This window comes from Salmo trutta, chromosome 9 (assembly GCF_901001165.1).
Source record: "Salmo trutta chromosome 9, fSalTru1.1, whole genome shotgun sequence".
Classification (NCBI taxonomy): domain Eukaryota; kingdom Metazoa; phylum Chordata; class Actinopteri; order Salmoniformes; family Salmonidae; genus Salmo; species Salmo trutta.
This window is the reverse complement of record NC_042965.1, coordinates 5,476,793-5,495,651: the sequence shown is the minus strand read 5'-3', so window position 1 is coordinate 5,495,651 and position 18,859 is coordinate 5,476,793. Positions and strand designations below refer to the sequence as shown.

The 18,859-nt window shown below is 43.1% G+C and overlaps 1 protein-coding gene across 3 annotated transcripts in view; it reads left to right on the top strand.

Moving 5' to 3' along the window:
* The window catches only part of LOC115199761 (EGF-like repeat and discoidin I-like domain-containing protein 3), a 301,549-nt gene that overhangs the window by 95,599 nt on the left and 187,091 nt on the right, over window positions 1-18,859 (top strand). For 2 of the 3 annotated variants that reach the window (XM_029762172.1, XM_029762170.1), the window contains one exon: window positions 4,322-4,354. In XM_029762172.1, the coding sequence (XP_029618032.1) occupies window positions 4,322-4,354 (33 nt within the window). The remainder of the gene's footprint in view (window positions 1-4,321; window positions 4,355-18,859) is intronic. The other variant, XM_029762171.1, reaches the window with a different exon arrangement.

Genomic DNA, 18,859 nt, shown 5'->3' with positions numbered 1-18,859 from the left:
TATTTTAGGACATTACATTTACTTGTGGATGAATACATACAGTTGAAGTCGGAAGTTTACATACACTTAGGTTGGAGTCATTAAACTCGTTTTTTCAACCACTTCACAATTTCTTGTTAACAAACTAAAATCAAAATCAAATCAAATCAAATTTATTTATATAGCCCTTCGTACATCAGCTGAAATCTCAAAGTGCTGTACAGAAACCCAGCCTAAAACCCCAAACAGCAAGCAATGCATGTGAAAGAAGCACGGTGGCTAGCAAAACTCCCTAGGAAAAGCTCCCTAGAAAGGCAAAAAACCTAGGAAGAAACCTAGAGAGGAACCAGGCTATGAGGGGTGGCCAGTCCTCTTCTGGCTGTGCCGGGTGGATATTAGAACATGGTCAAGATGTTGAAATGTTCATAAATGACCAGCATGGTCAAATAATAATAATCATAGTAGTTGTCGAGGGTGCAACAAGCACGTCCGGTGAACAGGTCAGGGTTCCATAGCCGCAGGCAGAACAGTTGAAACTGGAGCAGCAGCATGGCCAGGTGGCCTGGGGACAGCAAGGAGTCATCATGCCAGGTAGTCCTGAGGCATGGTCCTAGGGCTCAGGTCCTCCGAGAGAAAGAAAGAAAGACAGAAAGAGAGAATTAGAGAGAGCATATATACATTCACACAGGACACCGGATAAGACAAGAGAAATACTCCAGATGTAACAGACTGACCAGCATAAATACTGGAGGCTGAGACAGGAGGGATCAGAAGACACTGTGGCCCCATCCGATGATACCCCCGGACAGGGCCAAACAGGCAGGATATAACCCCACCCACTTTGCCAAAGCACAGCCCCCACACCACTAGAGGGATGTCTACAACCACCAACTTACCGTCCTAAGACAAGGCCGAGTATAGCCCACAAAGATCTCCGCCATGGCACAACCCAAGGGGGGGGGGCGCCAACCCAGATAGGAAGACCACGTCAGTGACTCAACCCACTCAAGTGACGCACCCCTCCCATGGACGGCATGGAAGAACACCAGTAAGCCAGTGACTCAGCCCCTGTAATAGGGTTAGAGGCAGAGAATCCCAGTGGAAAGAGGGGAACCGGCAAGGCAGAGACAGCAAGGGCGGTTCGTTGCTCCAGCCTTTCCGTTCACCTTCACACTCCCGGGCCAGACTATACTTAATCATAGGACCTACTGAAGAGATAAGTCTTCAGTAAAGACTTAAAGGTTAAGACTGAGTCTGCGTCTCTCACATGGGTAGGCAGACCATTCCATAAAAATGGAGCTCTATAGGAGAAAGCCCAACCTCCAGCCGTTTGCTTAGAAATTCTAGGGACAATTAGGAGGCCTGCGTCTTGTGTAGGTATGTACGGCAGGACCAAATCGGAAAGATAGGTAGGAGCAAGCCCATGTAATGCTTTGTAGGTTAGCAGTAAAACCTTGAAACTATAGTTTTGGCAAGTCGGTTAGGACATCTACTTTATGCATGACAAGTAATATTTCCAACAATTGTTTACAGACAGATTATTTCACTTATAATTCACTGTATCACAATTCCAGTGGGTCAGAAGTTTATATACACTAAGTTGACTGTGCCTTTAAACAGCTTGGAAAATTCCAGAAAATGATGTCATGGCTTTAGAAGCTTCTGATTGGCTAACTGACATCATTTGAGTCAATTGGAGGTGTACCTGTGGATGTTGTCATGACTTCGGCTCCTCTCCTATTCAGGCGGCGTTCGGCGGTCGACGTCACCGGCTTTCTAGCCATCGCCGCTCCATTTTTCCATTGTTCCATTTGTTTTGTCTTGTTCCCTGCACACCTGGTTTTCATTCCCTAATCAGACTGCATGTATTTATTCCTCTGTTCCCCTCCATGTCTTTGTGTGAAATTGTAATTGTTACGTGTTTCGTGTGTACGTGCTAGACTGGGGTTTTTCCCGTATTTTCCGTGGTATTTTCACAAAGGTTGTCTATTGTAACATTTGCTCATTTTGTTTGGACTGTTTCGCGCGTTGCACTTTATCCTTTGGCTGGAGGTTTTGACGCAGTGGCGTCTGTCTGTTTTGTTGCCTCTACCCAAATAAAGTGTGCGCCTGTTCACAACTCTCTGCTCTCCTGCACCTGATTTCTCCACCAGTAGCACTCACCATGACAGATGTATTTCAAGGCCTACCTTCAAACTCAGTGCTTCTTTGCTTGACATCATGGGGAAATCAAAAGAAATCAGCCAAGACCTCAGAAAAAATCTGTAGACCTCCACACGTCTGGTTCATCCTTGGGAGCAATTTCCAAACACCTGAAGGTACCACGTTCATCTGTACAAACAATAGTATGCAAGTATAAACACCATGGGACCACGCAGCCATCATACCGCTGAGGAAGGAGACGCGTTGTCTCCTAGAGATGAACGTACTTTTGTGCGAGAAGTGCAAATCAATCCCAGAACAACAGCAAAGGACCTTGTGAAGATGCTAGAGTAAACAAATACATAAGTATTTATATCCACAGTAAAACGAGTCCTATATTGACATAACCTGAAAGGCTGCACAGCAAGGAAGAAGCCACTGCTCCAAAACTGCCATAAAAAGCCAGACTACTGTTTGCAACTAGACATGGGGACAAAGATTGTACTTTTTAAAGAAATGTCCTCCGGTCTGATGAAACAAAAATAGAACTGTGTGGCCATAATGACCATTGTTATGTTTGGAGGAAAAAGGGGGAGGCTTGCAAGCCAAAGAATACCATCCCAACCGTGAAGCACTGGGGTGGCAGCATCATGTTGTGAGGGTGCTTTGCTGCAGGAGGGACTGGTGTACTTCACAAAATAGATGGCATCATGAGGTAGGAAAATTATGTATATATATATATTAAAGCAACATCTCAAGACATCAGTCAGGAAGTTAAAGCTTGGTTGCAAATGGGTCTTCCAAATGGAAATGACCCCAAGTATACTGCCAAAGTTGTGGCAAAATGGCTTAAGGACAACCAAGTAAATGTATTGGAGTGGCCCTCACAAAGCCCTGACCTCAATCCTATAGAACATTTGTGGGCAGAACTAAAAAAGCATGTGCGAGCAAGGAGGCCTACAAACCTGAATCAGTTACACCAGCTCTGTCAGGAGAAATGGGCCAAAATTCACTCAACGTATTGTAGAAGCTTGTAGAAGGCTACCCAAAACGTTTTACCCAATTCAAACAATTTAAAGGCAATGCTACCAAATGCTAATTGAGTGTATGTAAACTTCTGACCTGCTGTGAATGTGATGAAAGAAATATAAGCTGAAATAAATCATTCTCTCTACTATTATTCTGACATTTCACATTCTTGAAATAAATTGGTGATCCTAACTGACCTAAGACAGGGAATTTTTACTATGATTAAATGTCAGGAATTGTGAAAAACTGAGTTTAATTGTAGTTGGCTAAGGTATATGTCAACTTCAACTGTACCTAGTAGCACTGGGTATTACATTTAAAGTTAGCAATCTATTTAGTTCATGTGTTTCCACTTCCTCAGGTGTTGACCCCCAAATTATTTAGCCTATGATATTAGTTAGTGCACATAAAGATGTATGTTATTTTGACAGTAATATATAGCAACTATAGTCTAATTGTCAACCCAAAATTAGGTGGTAAGTTTATGGCGCGCACAATGATGTGGTTTGGTGTGGATAACACACCAGAGTCAAACTCTTGTCCCAGTCTGCCCTTTGCAATATTAGTCTAATGTATGTATTTTGTCATATTGCAGGCACTCTTATCCAGAGCGACTTACAGTAGTGAGTGCATACATTTTCGTTCATACTGGTCCCGCGTGGGAATCTAACCCATATACTGAGATCATGTGACACCTAGATTGCACACAGTTGGACTTTATTTAACTAATTATTTGACTTCTGAAGGTAATTGGTTGTACCAGATCTTATTTAGGGGCTTTATAGCAAAGGGGGTGAATACATACGCCCGCACTATTTTTCCATTTCACATTTTTGTATTTAAAAATGAAAAAAAAAAAATGTAATTTCACTTCACCAAATTGAACAATTTTGTGTATGTCCATTACATGAAATCCAAATAAAAATCAATTTATATTACAGGTTGTAATGCAGCAAAATAGGAAAAATGCCAAGGGAATGAAAACATTTGCAAGGCACTGTAACCTAGTGTTTGTCCCTCATCCAATTGAGTTCATTGCAAATGCAAAACATTCAGTGTTCATGATGGAGTTACACCATTAAATCCTTTCTAATTACCTCACAATTATATATCTTTCTCTCTTTCTCTCCTTTCTCCCTTCCTCCCCTTTTCCCTCCCTCTATCTCTACAGCAGCAGATGGTGAGGAGGAGACGACTTCAGCAGGTAGGATATTTCTACACTTGGTATCTTGTGTTCCCCTCATTTGTGTGTGTGTTCTACCTATCAGCAGTAAAATCATATGACATGTCATGTATCCTTTCAACCACTTTCTTACTCTCTCACTCCCCCCCCCCCCCCCCCACACACACACACACACAGTGCCGTAACACTAACTCCCATTTAAGGTAATATATAATGTGGTGCAACAAGACACACACACACACACAGAACCATGTAGATTTCAAGACTTTATCCCACCCTTCTCCTTCCTCATTGACTGCTGTGACTCCTGCTGCATTGATTGATTGATCATGCCTAGTCAGCACTCTTAGGTTGACTGATCTCCAATTGTCTTTCTTTTTTTGTTAAGTTCTCTTTTTACCCCTTTTTTTATAAGCTTAGATCATCACTTTTAGTGCCTCTCTTTTCATTGAACCAATCAGACTTCTGCTGTTCTCCCTTGCAACAGCAAATTTCACCTAACATTTTAATTGTTTGTCATAGAACGAGAACTCAAAACAACTGCCAAAAATCTAAACAAGTCAACAACATTTGATCACGCACATATGAATGAAAGAATTACACTCATGTTATCCTATTTCTTATTGAGTCATCTGTAATTGAGCCAAGTTGATAGTAGTGATTCTTCCATTAGATAACCTTCTTAGAGTCCTCATCTATAAAAAAAAGCCTCAATAGGAATTCTACAAAAAAAATCTAACTTGAAAATAGTTATGAATCAGGGTAGTTAGTTAGTGGAGAACTTTCCATCCCTGTAGAAAGTCCGTATCTTAGCTTAGCTCTGGTTAGTGTACTTCCATAAGCACTCTTCCCCAAGGGGCTGGCTAATGATATTTAATTCACTTACTATTAGCATACGGTGCACAGCAGGGTTAAGATCAGCATAGTGGATTATCATAAAAGCCCTCCATTATCATAAAAGCCCTCAGAAAGCATGTTTAGCAATCACATGCAATTTCCAGTTACCCAGAAAGTAAGGAGCTTCTCAGAATAAACTTTTTAGAAGCTCTGTATGAATTTCATGGAACAGTTAACAAAAGGAAGAATGACTGAAATATTCTTTGTCATTTTAGATGGAAAAGCCATATGAATATCACATGATCTTATGTGAAGTTACAGTTTTTTTCAATTGCTAACATGCATTGGTCAAAACTGAAGTCACATTGTCAAAACTATTCACACAATCAGCGAAACAGAAGTGTATGTGGACCAAACAGTGAATCATTTTTCATTGCTTTCACACAAAATACATTCAATGACCACATTCTCCGAAATCAATGAACTCTTTTCTCATTCATACTCCATCACCTGCAAAACTATATATTTGCAGCACATGTTTTCAAATGCTAACACACTGTTTCCGAAACTGTTAAAAACACATTCAAAACAGAATGATGGCTAATGTCGTGCATTTCTGCAGTAACCAGATTGAAACATATAGAAAAGTGGACACAATTATTGACCATGTTGGTCTCTCTTTGAGAGAAGCCGGTTTAAGGGTGCAACCAAATCTGCAGCGTTCAACAGTAGCATCAATAGTACAAATTATCCGGCAAAACAACAGGTGAGATGTGCATCCTTCAATGATAATTTAACTACACATTACAGTACAATACAGTATGTTCACATTTTTACATGTACTGACATTTTGAAATATATTTATTGTTTTGTGTTTTTCAGTAGAATCCAAAGGTTGCTCCCACAGGAGAGTGAGGCAGAATATTATCAGATGCGCAGGAAATTGCCATTGTTGACATGGTAATTGGCAACAATGCAATAAAACTGCGGGAAATTCGGGACAGAGTGCTGGCAGACGATATCACTTTTGGGAATGTGAATACGGTCAGCACAACGACAATTGCCAGAGTCCTAGAAAAACATAAATAAGGATGAAGCAGTTGTACAATGTACCCTTTAAGAGAAATGGTGAACTTGTGAAAGAGCTCTGGTATCAATATGTCCAGGTAAGATGTCTGTTCAATAACCAAACAGGGTACATACACCTTATGCATAATGTAAAGTACTGTAAAACTGTGGATTTACTATATTTTAGAGAGTAATGGAGAAGAAAGCCAGACAAACTGAATATACCTTCATCTTTGTGGATGAAGCTGGATTCAACCTGGCAAAAACACGTCACAGGGGAAGAAATGTGATTGGACAGAGAGCAACCATGGATGTCCCAGGCCAGAGAGGATCTAACATCACAATGTGTGCAGCGCTGTCCAATGATGGTTTACTGTTACACAAACCACTTATTGGCCCCCACAATACAGAGAGGCTCATTTATTTTCTGGATGACCTGCATAATCAACTTGTGCCAGCAGAGGAGAGAGGGGCAAGAAACTCCCCTACCTTTGTTGTTGTGTGGGATAATGTGGCATTCCACCACTCTGCTGTAGTCACAGACTGGTTTGCTGCACATCCCAGGATGTCAGTACTATTCCTGCCTCCATACTCCCCCTTCCTAAACCCCATAGAAGAGTTTTTCTCTGCGTGGAGGTGGAAGGTTTATGACAATCATCCACATGACCAGATGTCCTTACTGGATGCCATGAAAGCGGGTGTGGAGACACTTCTCCTGAAGACTGCCAGGGTTGGATTAGACATTCCAGAAGATACTTTCCAAGATGCATCACCAGAGAAGACATACGATGAGATGTTGATGAGAACTTGTGGCCAAATGCAGGAGAGAGGCAGAACTAGAACCCTCACAGTACTGTAAAGTATGAGTGATTATACTACACATGTTGTTGATGTTTTTTTTTATTAGTATTTTTGCAGCCCTGGAATTTCAGGAATTTGTTTTTTGTTTCAACTTTTTATTTTTCACAAGTAAATTACTATATGCAAAGATATAGGAAAATAAAGGCTATTGAAGCAAATTGCTGTTTTTCTGATTCATTCTTGTTACATATACTTTAGCACAGTCAATAAAGTGAAAGGGTGTTATTCTTATTCTACAATGAAATACTGATTTATGTGCAAAATCCTTCAAACTTCATTTACGTCATTTAGCAGACGCTCTTATCCAGAGCGACTTCAAAGAGAAAAGTTGATCATTTATGTAATGCTCCCTGTTAGTGTTTTTTAGGTCAGTGTGTTATGAGTGACAATGTATGCTTTCTGAGTGAGAGTTGTTGCCAGTGTTATGGTCAAACAAGCTTATTTTGAGACATGTATGAAGTGTTTTGGTTTTGGAGGTGAGATTAACGGTTTGGCCAAGATGCATGTTGGTAATGCAGACTATGTGAAGAGTTTTGAAAAAATGGCTTCAGTATTGACCGATGTGATAACATATGACAAAATATACTGCTCAAAAAAATAAAGGGAACACTTAAACAAGACAATGTAACTCCAAGTCAATCACACTTCTGTGAAATCAAACTGTCCACTTAAGAAGCAACACTGATTGACAATAAATGTCACATGCTGTTGTGCAAATGGAATAGACAACAGGTGGAAATTATAGGCAATTAGCAAGACACCCCCAATAAAGGAGTGGTTCTGCAGGTGGTGACCACAGACCACTTCTCAGTTCCTATGCTTCCTGGCTGATGTTTTGGTCACTTTTGAATGCTGGCGGTGCTTTCACTCTAGTGGTAGCATGAGACGGAGTCTACAACCCACACAAGTGGCTCAGGTAGTGCAGTTCATCCAGGATGACACATCAATGCGAGCTGTGGCAAGAAGGTTTGCTGTGTCTGTCAGCGTAGTGTCCAGAGCATGGAGGCGCTACCAGGAGACAGGCCAGTACATCAGGAGACGTGGAGGAGGCCTTAGGAGGGCAACAACCCAGCAGCAGGACCGCTACCTCCGCCTTTGTGCAAGGAGGAGCAGGAGGAGCACTGCCAGAGTCCTGCAAAATGACCTCCAGCAGGCCACAAATGTGCATTTGTCTGCTCAAACGGTCAGAAACAGACTCCATGAGGGTGGTATGAGGGCCCGACGTCCACAGGTGGGGGTTGTGCTTACAGCCCAACACCGTGCAGAACGTATGGCATTTGCCAGAGAAACACCAAGATTGGCAAATTCGCCACTGGCGCCCTGTGCTCTTCACAGATGAAAGCAGGTTCACACTGAGCACATGTGACAGACGTGACAGAGTCTGGAGACGCCGTGGAGTTCTGCTGCCTGCAACATTCTCCAGCATGACCGGTTTGGCGGTGAGTCAGTCATGGTGTGGGGTGGCATATCTTTGGGGGCCGCACAGCCCTCCATGTGCTCGCCAGAGGTAGCCTGACTGCCATTAGGTACCGAGATGAGATCCTCAGACCCCTTGTGAGACCATATGCTGGTGCGGTTGGCCCTGGATTCCTCCTAATGCAAGACAATGCTAGACCTCATGTGGCTGGAGTGTGTCAGCAGTTCCTACAAGAGGAAGGCATCGATGCTATGGACTGGCCCACCCGTTCCCCAGACCTGAATCCAATTGAGCACATCTGGGACATCATGTCTCGCTCCATCCACCAACGCCACGTTGCACCACAGACTGTCCAGGAGTTGGCGGATGCTTTAGTCCAGGTCTGGGAGGAGATCCCTCAGGAGACCATCCGCCACCTCATCAGGAGCATGCCCAGGCGTTGTAGGGAGGTCATACAGGCACGTGGAGGCCACACACTACTGAGCCTCATTTTGACTTGTTTAAAGGACATTACATCAAAGTTGGATCAGCCTGTAGTGTGGTTTTCCACTTTAATTTTGAGTGTGACTCCAAATCCAGACCTTCATGGGTTGATAAATTGGATTTCCATTGATTATTTTTGTGTGATTTTGTTGTCAGCACATTCAACTATGTAAAGAAAAAAGTATTTAATAAGATTATTTCATTCATTCAGATCTAGGATGTGTTATTTTAGTGTTCCCTTAATTTTTTTGAGCAGTGTATAAAAGCAACACGTGCTAACATGAAACTACACATGTGAAAACATTTGAGAATGTGAAAACATGATCTCATGTGAAATAAATGTGACAACATTAGGATGCACATTTTTTACATGTGATACCATGAAACTAAATGTAATAACATTTGAAAGGTTTTCACATGCAAAACTGTAAATACTGTAAACATATTTAATCAATATTATTACATTTGACATGAGATTTGAACTCATAACCACTAGATGTGGGGTACACTGATCATTCTGCTGTGCCACAAAGTCTGTAGCATTCTCGGAAGTCCCCTGCAGATTCATTAACTTTAATACTTCTCTGCACTTAGCAAAAGAGTGCCATCTGCACTGCTATTTTAGTTTCAGCAATTTGTATAGTTGTCTAATGTTGGTGGGGCATATTATTCTGTTTTAATGTTACTCCTGAATCACTATGATAAATATAATAGTTGTTCTTGAGTGTATTTTTAACAAAGTTGAGATTTACTTTGAAGTCCAAAGGGTAGGAATACAGGTGTAGTCAGTTATTGACACAGACATGGTGGTGTAGCAGGAAGCTCTGAATGCTGTGAACCAAGAGGTTGTAACTTCAAATCCCAGGTGAGGACATATTCAATAGTATTTACTGTATAAATAAACATACACAATGTAATCAAGTGTGTCAAATACGTGAGTTGTAAAGACTGCATGAAGTTCCGGGGACATCCTAATGACTCATTTTTGGTTGCAGGACATCACCTGTGAAACCTCATGTGCAAACGATCCACATGTGAAGTGCTACAAAACCACATGTTTTAACATGTGAAGTTGTGTTTTTTCGGTAAGGGTTAAGCAAGTTCAGTGTTATCTCGGTTGTTGTTGTTTCTGGTTGTAATGGGACTACTTTGGGTATACAGGAACTACACATCTCTTAGATATCACCCTGATGTTAATAGTTAGATGGATGATCCTATGTATTGTTGGGGTCAATTCCATTTCACTTCCAGTCAGTTTTATTTGGAATTGTTCAATTGGAATGCAACTGAATTCCTGAATCCATGCATTTAGATGGATTTGACATATTCAACTGTGGCCAACATACTGCATTGCTGGCTCTCTAGAAAACAGCCTTTATATTTTCATGTTCATGTCCTGTGTAAGTCTTCTAAATCCCATCTCCTTCTTTACATGGTTACAATGATTTTCCTCTTTCTTGTTCAAGTATACAGCTTAACTTAATCTGGGACTGTTCATATTTTTGACATGTTGTTTGATATTTTTTAGGGATAAAGCCTCTGTTTTTTTCCATAGCAAAATAAATCTTCTCCGTGTGGCATTCCATATCACAAGCTCTTTGAGTTTGCGAATGAAAAAATGTAAACAATGTGTAAGACAAAACACATGCAGTATAGGGTGATGCCATTTCAGTTTCTCCCTCACGCATGCACAAACATGCTCACAAGCAGGCAGACACACACTTCTCTGCTTAGTAGTCTCCACCTGGAATTTTTACTATTATTTTTATTTAACCTTTATTTTACAAGACAAGTCAGTTAAGAACAAATTCTTATTTTGCAATGACGGCCTACCCTGGCAAATCCCTCCCCTAACCTGGACGACGCTGGGCCAATTGAGTGCCGCCCTATGGGACTCCCGATGACAGCCGGTTCAGATACAGCCCAGGATTGGACCAGGGTCTGTAGTGACACCTCTAGCACTGATATGCAGTGTCTTAGACCGCTGTACCACTCGGGAGCCATGAGTAGATGATATAGTGCGTTCGGAAAGTATTCAGACCCCTTGACTTTTTCCATATTTTTTTTTATCTACACCCAATACCCCATAATGACAAAGCAAAAACAGGTTTTTATTACAAATACAAACCTGAAATATCACATTTACATAAGTATTCAGACCCTTTACTCAGTACTTTGTTGAAGCACCTTTGGCAGTGATTACAGCCTAGAGTCTTCTTGGTTATGACGCTACAAGCTCCCATTTATTCTCTGCAGATCCTTTCAAGCTTTGTCAGGTTGGTGGGGAGCGTCGCTGAACAGCTATTTGCAGGTCTCTCCAGAGATGTCCGATCGGGTTCCAGTCCGGGCTCTGGATGGGCCACTCAAGGACATTCAGAGACTTGTCCCGAAGCCACTTCTGCGTTGTCTTGGCTGTGCGCTTAGGGTTGTTGTCCTGTTGGAAGGTGAACCTTTGCCCCAGTCTGAGGTCCTGAGAGCTCTGAAGCAGGTTTTCATCAAGGAACTCTCTGTTCATCTTTCCCTTGATCCTGACTAGTCTCCCAGTCCCTGCTGCTGAAAAACATCCACACAGCATGATGCTGCCACCACCATACTTCACCGTATGGATGGTACAAGGTTTCCTCCAGACGTGACGCTTGGCATTTAGGCCAAAGAGTTGATTCTTGGTTTCATCAGACCAGATAATCTTGTTTATCATGGTCTGAGAGTCCATTAGGTGCCTTTTGGCAAACCAAGTGAGCTGTCATGTGCCTTTTACTGAGGAGTGGCTTCCGTCTGGCCACTCTACCATAAAAGCCTGATTGGTGGAGTGCTGCAGAGATGGTTGTCCTTCTAGAAGGTTCTCCCATCTCCACAGAGAAACGCTGGAGTTCTGTCAGAGTGACCATCGGGTTCTTGGTCACCTCCCTGACCAAGGCCCTTCTCCCACGATGGCTCGGTTTGGCCGAGCGGCCAGCTCTAGACTGTGTCTTAGTGGTTCCAAACTTCTTCCATTCTTATGTAATAAGGAATTTCAGTTTTTTAAATTGAATACATTAGCAAAAATTTCTAAAAACCTGTTTTTGCTTCGTCATTATTGGGTATTGTGTGTAGATTGATGAGTATTTTTTTAACTTAATCCATTTTAGAATAAGGCTGTAATGTAACTGTGGAAAAAGCAAAGGTGTCTGAATACTTTACGAATGCACTGTATGTGCTGTTTGTAGACATTTCTCAAATATAGAAGATATGTAAGTGTGACATCAATGGAACACGGCCTTCATTTGACTCTGTTCCCCAACACCAGTCAGGACGTATCACACAGGAATCAGACAATGTTTGCTGTTTGATAGGGTCAGGTTTTAAACTACACATTTTAGTTGTGTTCATACACAGTGTACAAAACATTAGGAAAACATTAGGAGTGTACTTGGTAAATGTAGATGAAGGGGAGGAGACAGGTTAAAGAAGGATCGTTATGCCTTGAGACAGTTGAGACATGTATTGTGTATGTGCCATTCAGAGGGTGATTGGGCAAGACAAAATATTTAAGTGCCTATGAATGTGGTATGTTAGTAGGTGACAGGCACATCAGTTTGAGTGTGTCAAGAACCGCAACGCTGCTGGGTTTTTCACACTCAACAGTTTCCCGTGTGTATGAAGAATGGTCCACCACCCAAAGGAAATCCAGCTAACTTGACACAACTGTGGGAGGCATTGGAGTCAACATGAGCCAGCATCCCTGTGGAATGCTTTCGACACCTTGTAAAGTCCATGCCCTGACGAATTGAAGCTGTTCTGAGGGCAAAAGGGAGTGCATCTCAATATTAGGAAGGTCAAATCAAATCAAATTTTATTAGTCACATGCGGCAAAAACAATAGGTGTAGTCCTTACAGTGAAACGCTTACTTACGAGCCCCTAACCAACAATGCAGTTTAAAAAAAATATGGTTAAGAATAATACATAAAACTAACAAGTAATTAAAGAGCAGCAGTAAAATAACAATAGCAATACTATATTTAGGGGGGTACCGGTACAGAGTCAGTGTGCGGGGCACCGGTTAGTTGTACATGAAGGTAGCAGCGGCGTAAAAGAGGGGTGGACAATTCAAATAATCTGGGTAGCCATTTGATTAGGTGTTCAGGAGTCTTATGGTTTGGGGTAGAAGCTGTTTAGAAGCCTCTTTGACCTAGACTTGGCGCTCCGATACCGCTTGCCGTGTGGTAGCAGAGAGAACAGTCTATTACTAGGGTGACTGGAGTACTTTTTTTAGGGCCTTCCTCTTGCGTAGAGGTCCTGGATGGCAGGAAGCTTGGCCCTAGTGATGTACTGGGCCGTTCGCACTACCCTCTGTAGTGCCTTGCGGTCGGAGGTGGAGCAGTTGCAATACCAGGCAGTGATGCAACCAGTCCGGATGCGCTCGATGGTGCAATTGTAGAACCTTTTGAGGATCTGAGGACCCATGCCTAATCTTTTCAGTCTCCTGAGGGGAATAGTTTTTTTTCATGCCCTCGTCACGACTGTCTTGGTGTGCTTGGACCATGTTAGTTTGTTGGTGATGTGGACACCAAGCAACTTGAAGGTGCCTGTAACGGTCGTTGTATGGAGTAGACCAAGGCGCAGCGGGTTGGGTGCTCATATTTACTTTTATTGAGACACGTAACAAAACAAGAAAACGAACAAACGAACGCACAGTATTGCAGGCTAAACACAGCTATGCAAAAACAACTTCCCACAAACGACAGGTGAAAAAGGGCTACCTGAGTATGACTCCCAATCAGCAACAACGATGTACAGCTGTTCCTGATTGAGAGCCATACCAGGCCAACACAAAGAAATATACAACATAGAAAAACCATAGAAATACAAAACATAGAACAAAACCACAAAACCCCGACAACACAAAACAAACACACCCCTGCCACGCCCTGACCAAACTACAATGACAAATAACCCCTTATACTGGTCAGGACGTGACAGTACCCCCCCCCCCCCCAAAGGTGCAGACCCTGGATGCACCTGAAACAAAACCCAACAAACCTAATACCCACAAAAAAAATCCCAAAACTACATGGGAGGGAACAGAGGGTGGCCACCGTCACCGACGGTGCTTCTGCAACACCCCCCTCCTTCCCAATACTCCCCCCTACGGAGGTGGCTCAGGAGCGAGACGCAGACCCCGCTCCACCCCTGGCTCACCCCACTTACCTGACGTCTCTAGAGCGAGGTCCCTCTCCGTCGACCCCAGACTTGGGACCCTCGCAACGGGCGACTCTGGCTGATTCGTACTGTAGAGCGACTCTGGCTGCGCCGACTCCGGACTGTAGGGCGACTCTGGCTGCGACAGTTCCGGACTGTAGGGTGACTCTGGCTGCGCCGGTTCCGGACTGTAGTGCGACTCTGGCTGCGACGGTTCTGGACTGTAGGGCGACTCTGGCTGCGCCGGTTCCGGACTGTAGGGCGACTCTGGCTCAGGGCTGAGGAGTGTCTCGGCAGGCTCCGGACTGTGGGCCGTCTCGGCTGGCTCCGGACTGTGGGCCGTCTCGGCTGGCTCCGGACTGTGGGCCGTCTCGGCTGGCTCCGGACTGTGGGCCGTCTTGGCTGGCTCCGGACTGTGGGCCGTCTCTGCAGGCTCTGGACTGTGGGCCGTCTCTGCAGGCTCCGGACTGTGGGCCGTCTCTGCAGGCTCCAAACTGTGGGCCATCTCTAGACGGGGCACTGTCGCCGGACGCTCTGGACGGGACACTGTTGCCGGACACTCTGGACGGGGCACTGTTGCCGGACACTCTGGACGGGGCACTGTTGCCGGACACTCTGGACGGGGCACTGTTGCCGGACACTCTGGACGGGGCACTGTTGCCGGAAGCTCTGGGCGAGGTACTGTTGCCGGACACTCTGGACGGGGCACTGTTGCCGGACACTCTGGACGGGCCACTGTTGCCGGAAGCTCTGGGCGAGGTACTGTTGCCGGAAGCTCTGGACGGGGACTGCGCACTGAAAGCCTGATGCGTGGGGCTGGCTTAGGAGGCGCCAGCCTAAGGACATGCACCACAGGGCTAGTGCGAGGAGCAGGAGCAGGACGAGCTGGACTGGGCTGACGCACTGGAGGCCTGGTGCGTGGGGCTGGTAGTGGAGGTACCAGACTGGAGACATGCACCCCAAGGCTAGTGCGAGGAGCAGGAACAGGACGGGTTGGACTGGGCTGACGCACTGGAGGCCTGGTGTGTGAGGCTGGTAGTGGAGGTACCAGACTGGAGACACGCACCCCAAGGCTAGTGCGAGGAGCGGGAACAGGATACACTGGGCCGTGGAAACGCACTGGCGGTCTCGAGTGCAGGACTGGCACCACCCGTACTGGCTGGGTGCCCGCTTACCCCTGGCAAATGCGGGACGCTGGCACCGAGCACACCGGCCTGTGAATGCTCGGCCTCGACGCCGTGTGCATCACCCCATAGCATGGGGCCTGACCAGTATCACGCTGCCTCCGGTAAGCACGGGGAGTTGGCTTGGGGCTCAACCCTGGCCCAGCCAAACTACCCGTGTGCCCCCCCAAAAAAGATTCTTGGGGCTGCCTCTCACACTATCCAATCGGCGCGTAAAATGTCTCATAACGTCGCCGTTTCGCCTTGGCTGCCTCTATCTCCTCCGGTGGGCGACAGCATTCACCAGGCTGGTGCCATGGTCCAGCCCCGTCCAGAATGTCCTCCCATGTCCATGATTCCTTGTAGTCCACATAGTTCCTCTGCTGCTCCTTCCCCCGCTGCTTGGTCCGTTGGTGGTGGGAAGTTCTGTAACGGTCGTCGTATGGAGTAGACCAAGGCACAGCGGGTTGAGTGCTCATATTTACTTTTATTGAAACACGTAACAAAACAAGAAAACGAATGAACGCACAGTATTGCAGGCCAAACACAGCAAAAACAACTTCCCACAAACGACAGGTGAAAAAGGGCTACCTAAGTATGACTCCCAATCAGCAACAACGATGTACAGCTGTTCCTGATTGAGAGCCATACCAGGCCAACACAAAGAAATATACAACATATAAAAACCCTAGAAATACAAAACATAGAACAAAACCCCAAAACCCCAACAACACAAAACAAACACACCCCTGCCACGCCCTGACCAAACTACAATGACAAATAACCCCTTATACTGGTCAGGACGTGACAGTGCCCCTAATGTTTTGTACACAGTGTATATAAATAAGTGGAGAGAATCCTGTGCTTGTAAAAAAACGAAATGGTGCCTTACCCCATGGTGAAAGAGAAACTGGATAAATGTACAGTATATGTTTACGGCCTACCTTAGGTCCTACAAAACCACATAAAGATTTAGTATTGCTAAAGTTTTAATATGAAGCCGTGATTAATAAAACCAGGTTTGACACATTTGCGTAACAATCCCCTTTATTTTAAGAAATGATCTGCAATTTTATGAACATCAAGTCTTGTCACTTCTCTTTATTGGATACAAAATGCACATTACTTTAATTTACGACACTACCCCTTTGCTGGTTTTAATTAATGATGAATTTGATAAGGATTTTTAATATGTGGTAAGGGAGCATCCATTCTTTCACCATAAACTTGTGTAATACATTAATAATGTATCTACGGCTCTTTTGGTAAATGTGAAGTAGAGTTGCAGGTTTAATGGACACTGATCGGCCATTATGTAACAACATACTAGGCTTTCGGGGGAAAGTGGCACTTAATATATGAGCCTTGTGCAGCATTTCTGTGCTTCACATCAACTCTGAGACCTGGCCCACTCAGACTATGACGTGCTAAAACTTCCTCACCATTACGGTGCATTCAGCATGCTTTCTTGCACATTGCGAGCTGCTTACAGTATGCATAATGGTGCTCCTAAAATAGCCATTCTCTTTCGATCTGCAAAGATTCTGTACTATTCCACATGAATTTTCATCCTGTTGGAAATTCAAGTGTGAGAGGAAGACCCTGTACGCACTAACACTACAGTCCCTCTAGGATGTTGCATGATTTTTTGTGATATTTGTGGACCAAAATGCTTCATTTTACTGCAGCAATTCTGACATTCTGCATGGCAATATGCAATGATTTTGTCCAATTTGTTGCGAAAATGTGCTGACGAGGGAAAACGTTTGTTGACGTGTGGCTTGATTGAATCATATTATGCGGTAAATTTGCAGTGATTGGTTGAAATTGCGAGCCATCTTTTTGTATTACAGTGATTGGTCAGTTTTATGCGATAGTATTGCAATGATTTGACGCTTTTATGTGGAAATAGTGCAGTGATTTGTAAAATTTGCAAGCCCTTCCATAATATGCAGGTAATTGTAGATTTTGCAAAACAAATAATATTGCAGAATCCTGGATGGAATGAATGCTAATTTTGCCTTATTGCAGATTTTTTCACATAATCGCAGTATGATCCTCTCCGTGCAATCTGCTACACTATTTAAAACAGTCTTTGAACATGTTGCTGATGTTGAACAGATCACTCGTGCACACATAATTATGTGCTGATTTATTTCTAATGCATGTGGTGTCAGAAGCAGTGCTAACATGAAGCCTGGTCCTTATTAATAATTAACTGTTAAGAAAGTAGCCATGTCTGTGTGCTGCACAGATGTAAGTCAGCTGGGGCTTATTCTGTGAATATTAAGATCTCTATTAGGGTAAGCTTGTGTGGATCCATTCCCTGTTCATATTGGATGAAAGAAAATGGAAAACATCACAAACTTAAAAATTCCTTGATGAATTTGGGTCCACTTCGGATGACAAAAATACACTTTTAACATATTTTGATTTTAATGTTACATCTACATTCTACACACATGGTACTTTTTTCAGTTTTTATTTTACAGTAATTACATAGCAAGAATAAAGTAATTTGATATTTTGATATAAATCATGTTCTGTCAACTATTATACAACCCATCAGCTACAACCCATCAGCTACTCTCAGTCCATCCCACCTATCTCTGTAAACTGCCCTCTTATGATTTCAATGTGCTATGTACTGTAACTGTGGTATTTCAAATAAGTTCTGAACCTGTCTAATCGCATAGTATCTACAGATTGTAAGTTAAAAATATATTATAATGCTGATTGATTTGATATGGTTTTCAAAATCTTCCAACAGTGCTATTTGTAGGGTTAATTTTAGATGTTTCAGCCATTCCTGAGCTTGAGACAAGAAACAAGATACAAGATACATAGGGGCAATACCAAAATAAGTGATCTAATGATTCTGTCTCTTCATAGCAACATCTGCAGAGCTGAGACAGTTGTATGCGCCATAAACGTAACATTCTGTTTGTGGCAAGAATTTTGTATAATCATTTAAATTGAAAAACTCAACGTTTTGAATCAAGGTCTGTTTTGTATATAAGTTCATAAACCATGTACCACGGAATCAGCACATCAAAAATGTCGTCCCATATATTTTCCAACCTGTATAGTGCTGCCGTCAACATTTAGTTTTTTTAAAACTGATTAAAAAAAAATGTATGACATTTTTTTGTTGTTGCCAATTTTGGTCTTTATTAATAAAGGGCAAACAAACAACTTCCCTACCTTATCCCACTTGCCTCCTCTATTTTTGCGGTAATGCTGCAATCAGTTGGTTGTAATTTTGGATAGAGCAAACATTTCCTTATACATTATGTTTGTTAACTGCACATGTGACATAACTCCATCTTACCTATTCATAATATCATTAAAAAAGATAATTGCTTTAAAAAAAATCTGTAAAGAAGTTTTTTTTAATCAATTAGTATATTTGAATTTAACCTTATTATTTGTTGTAATATTTGTTGTCTTATTTGGAGGATGAAACTGGAATTGCAACCAGCTATGTATGGCTTGTTTTAGAAATATATTTTGATATT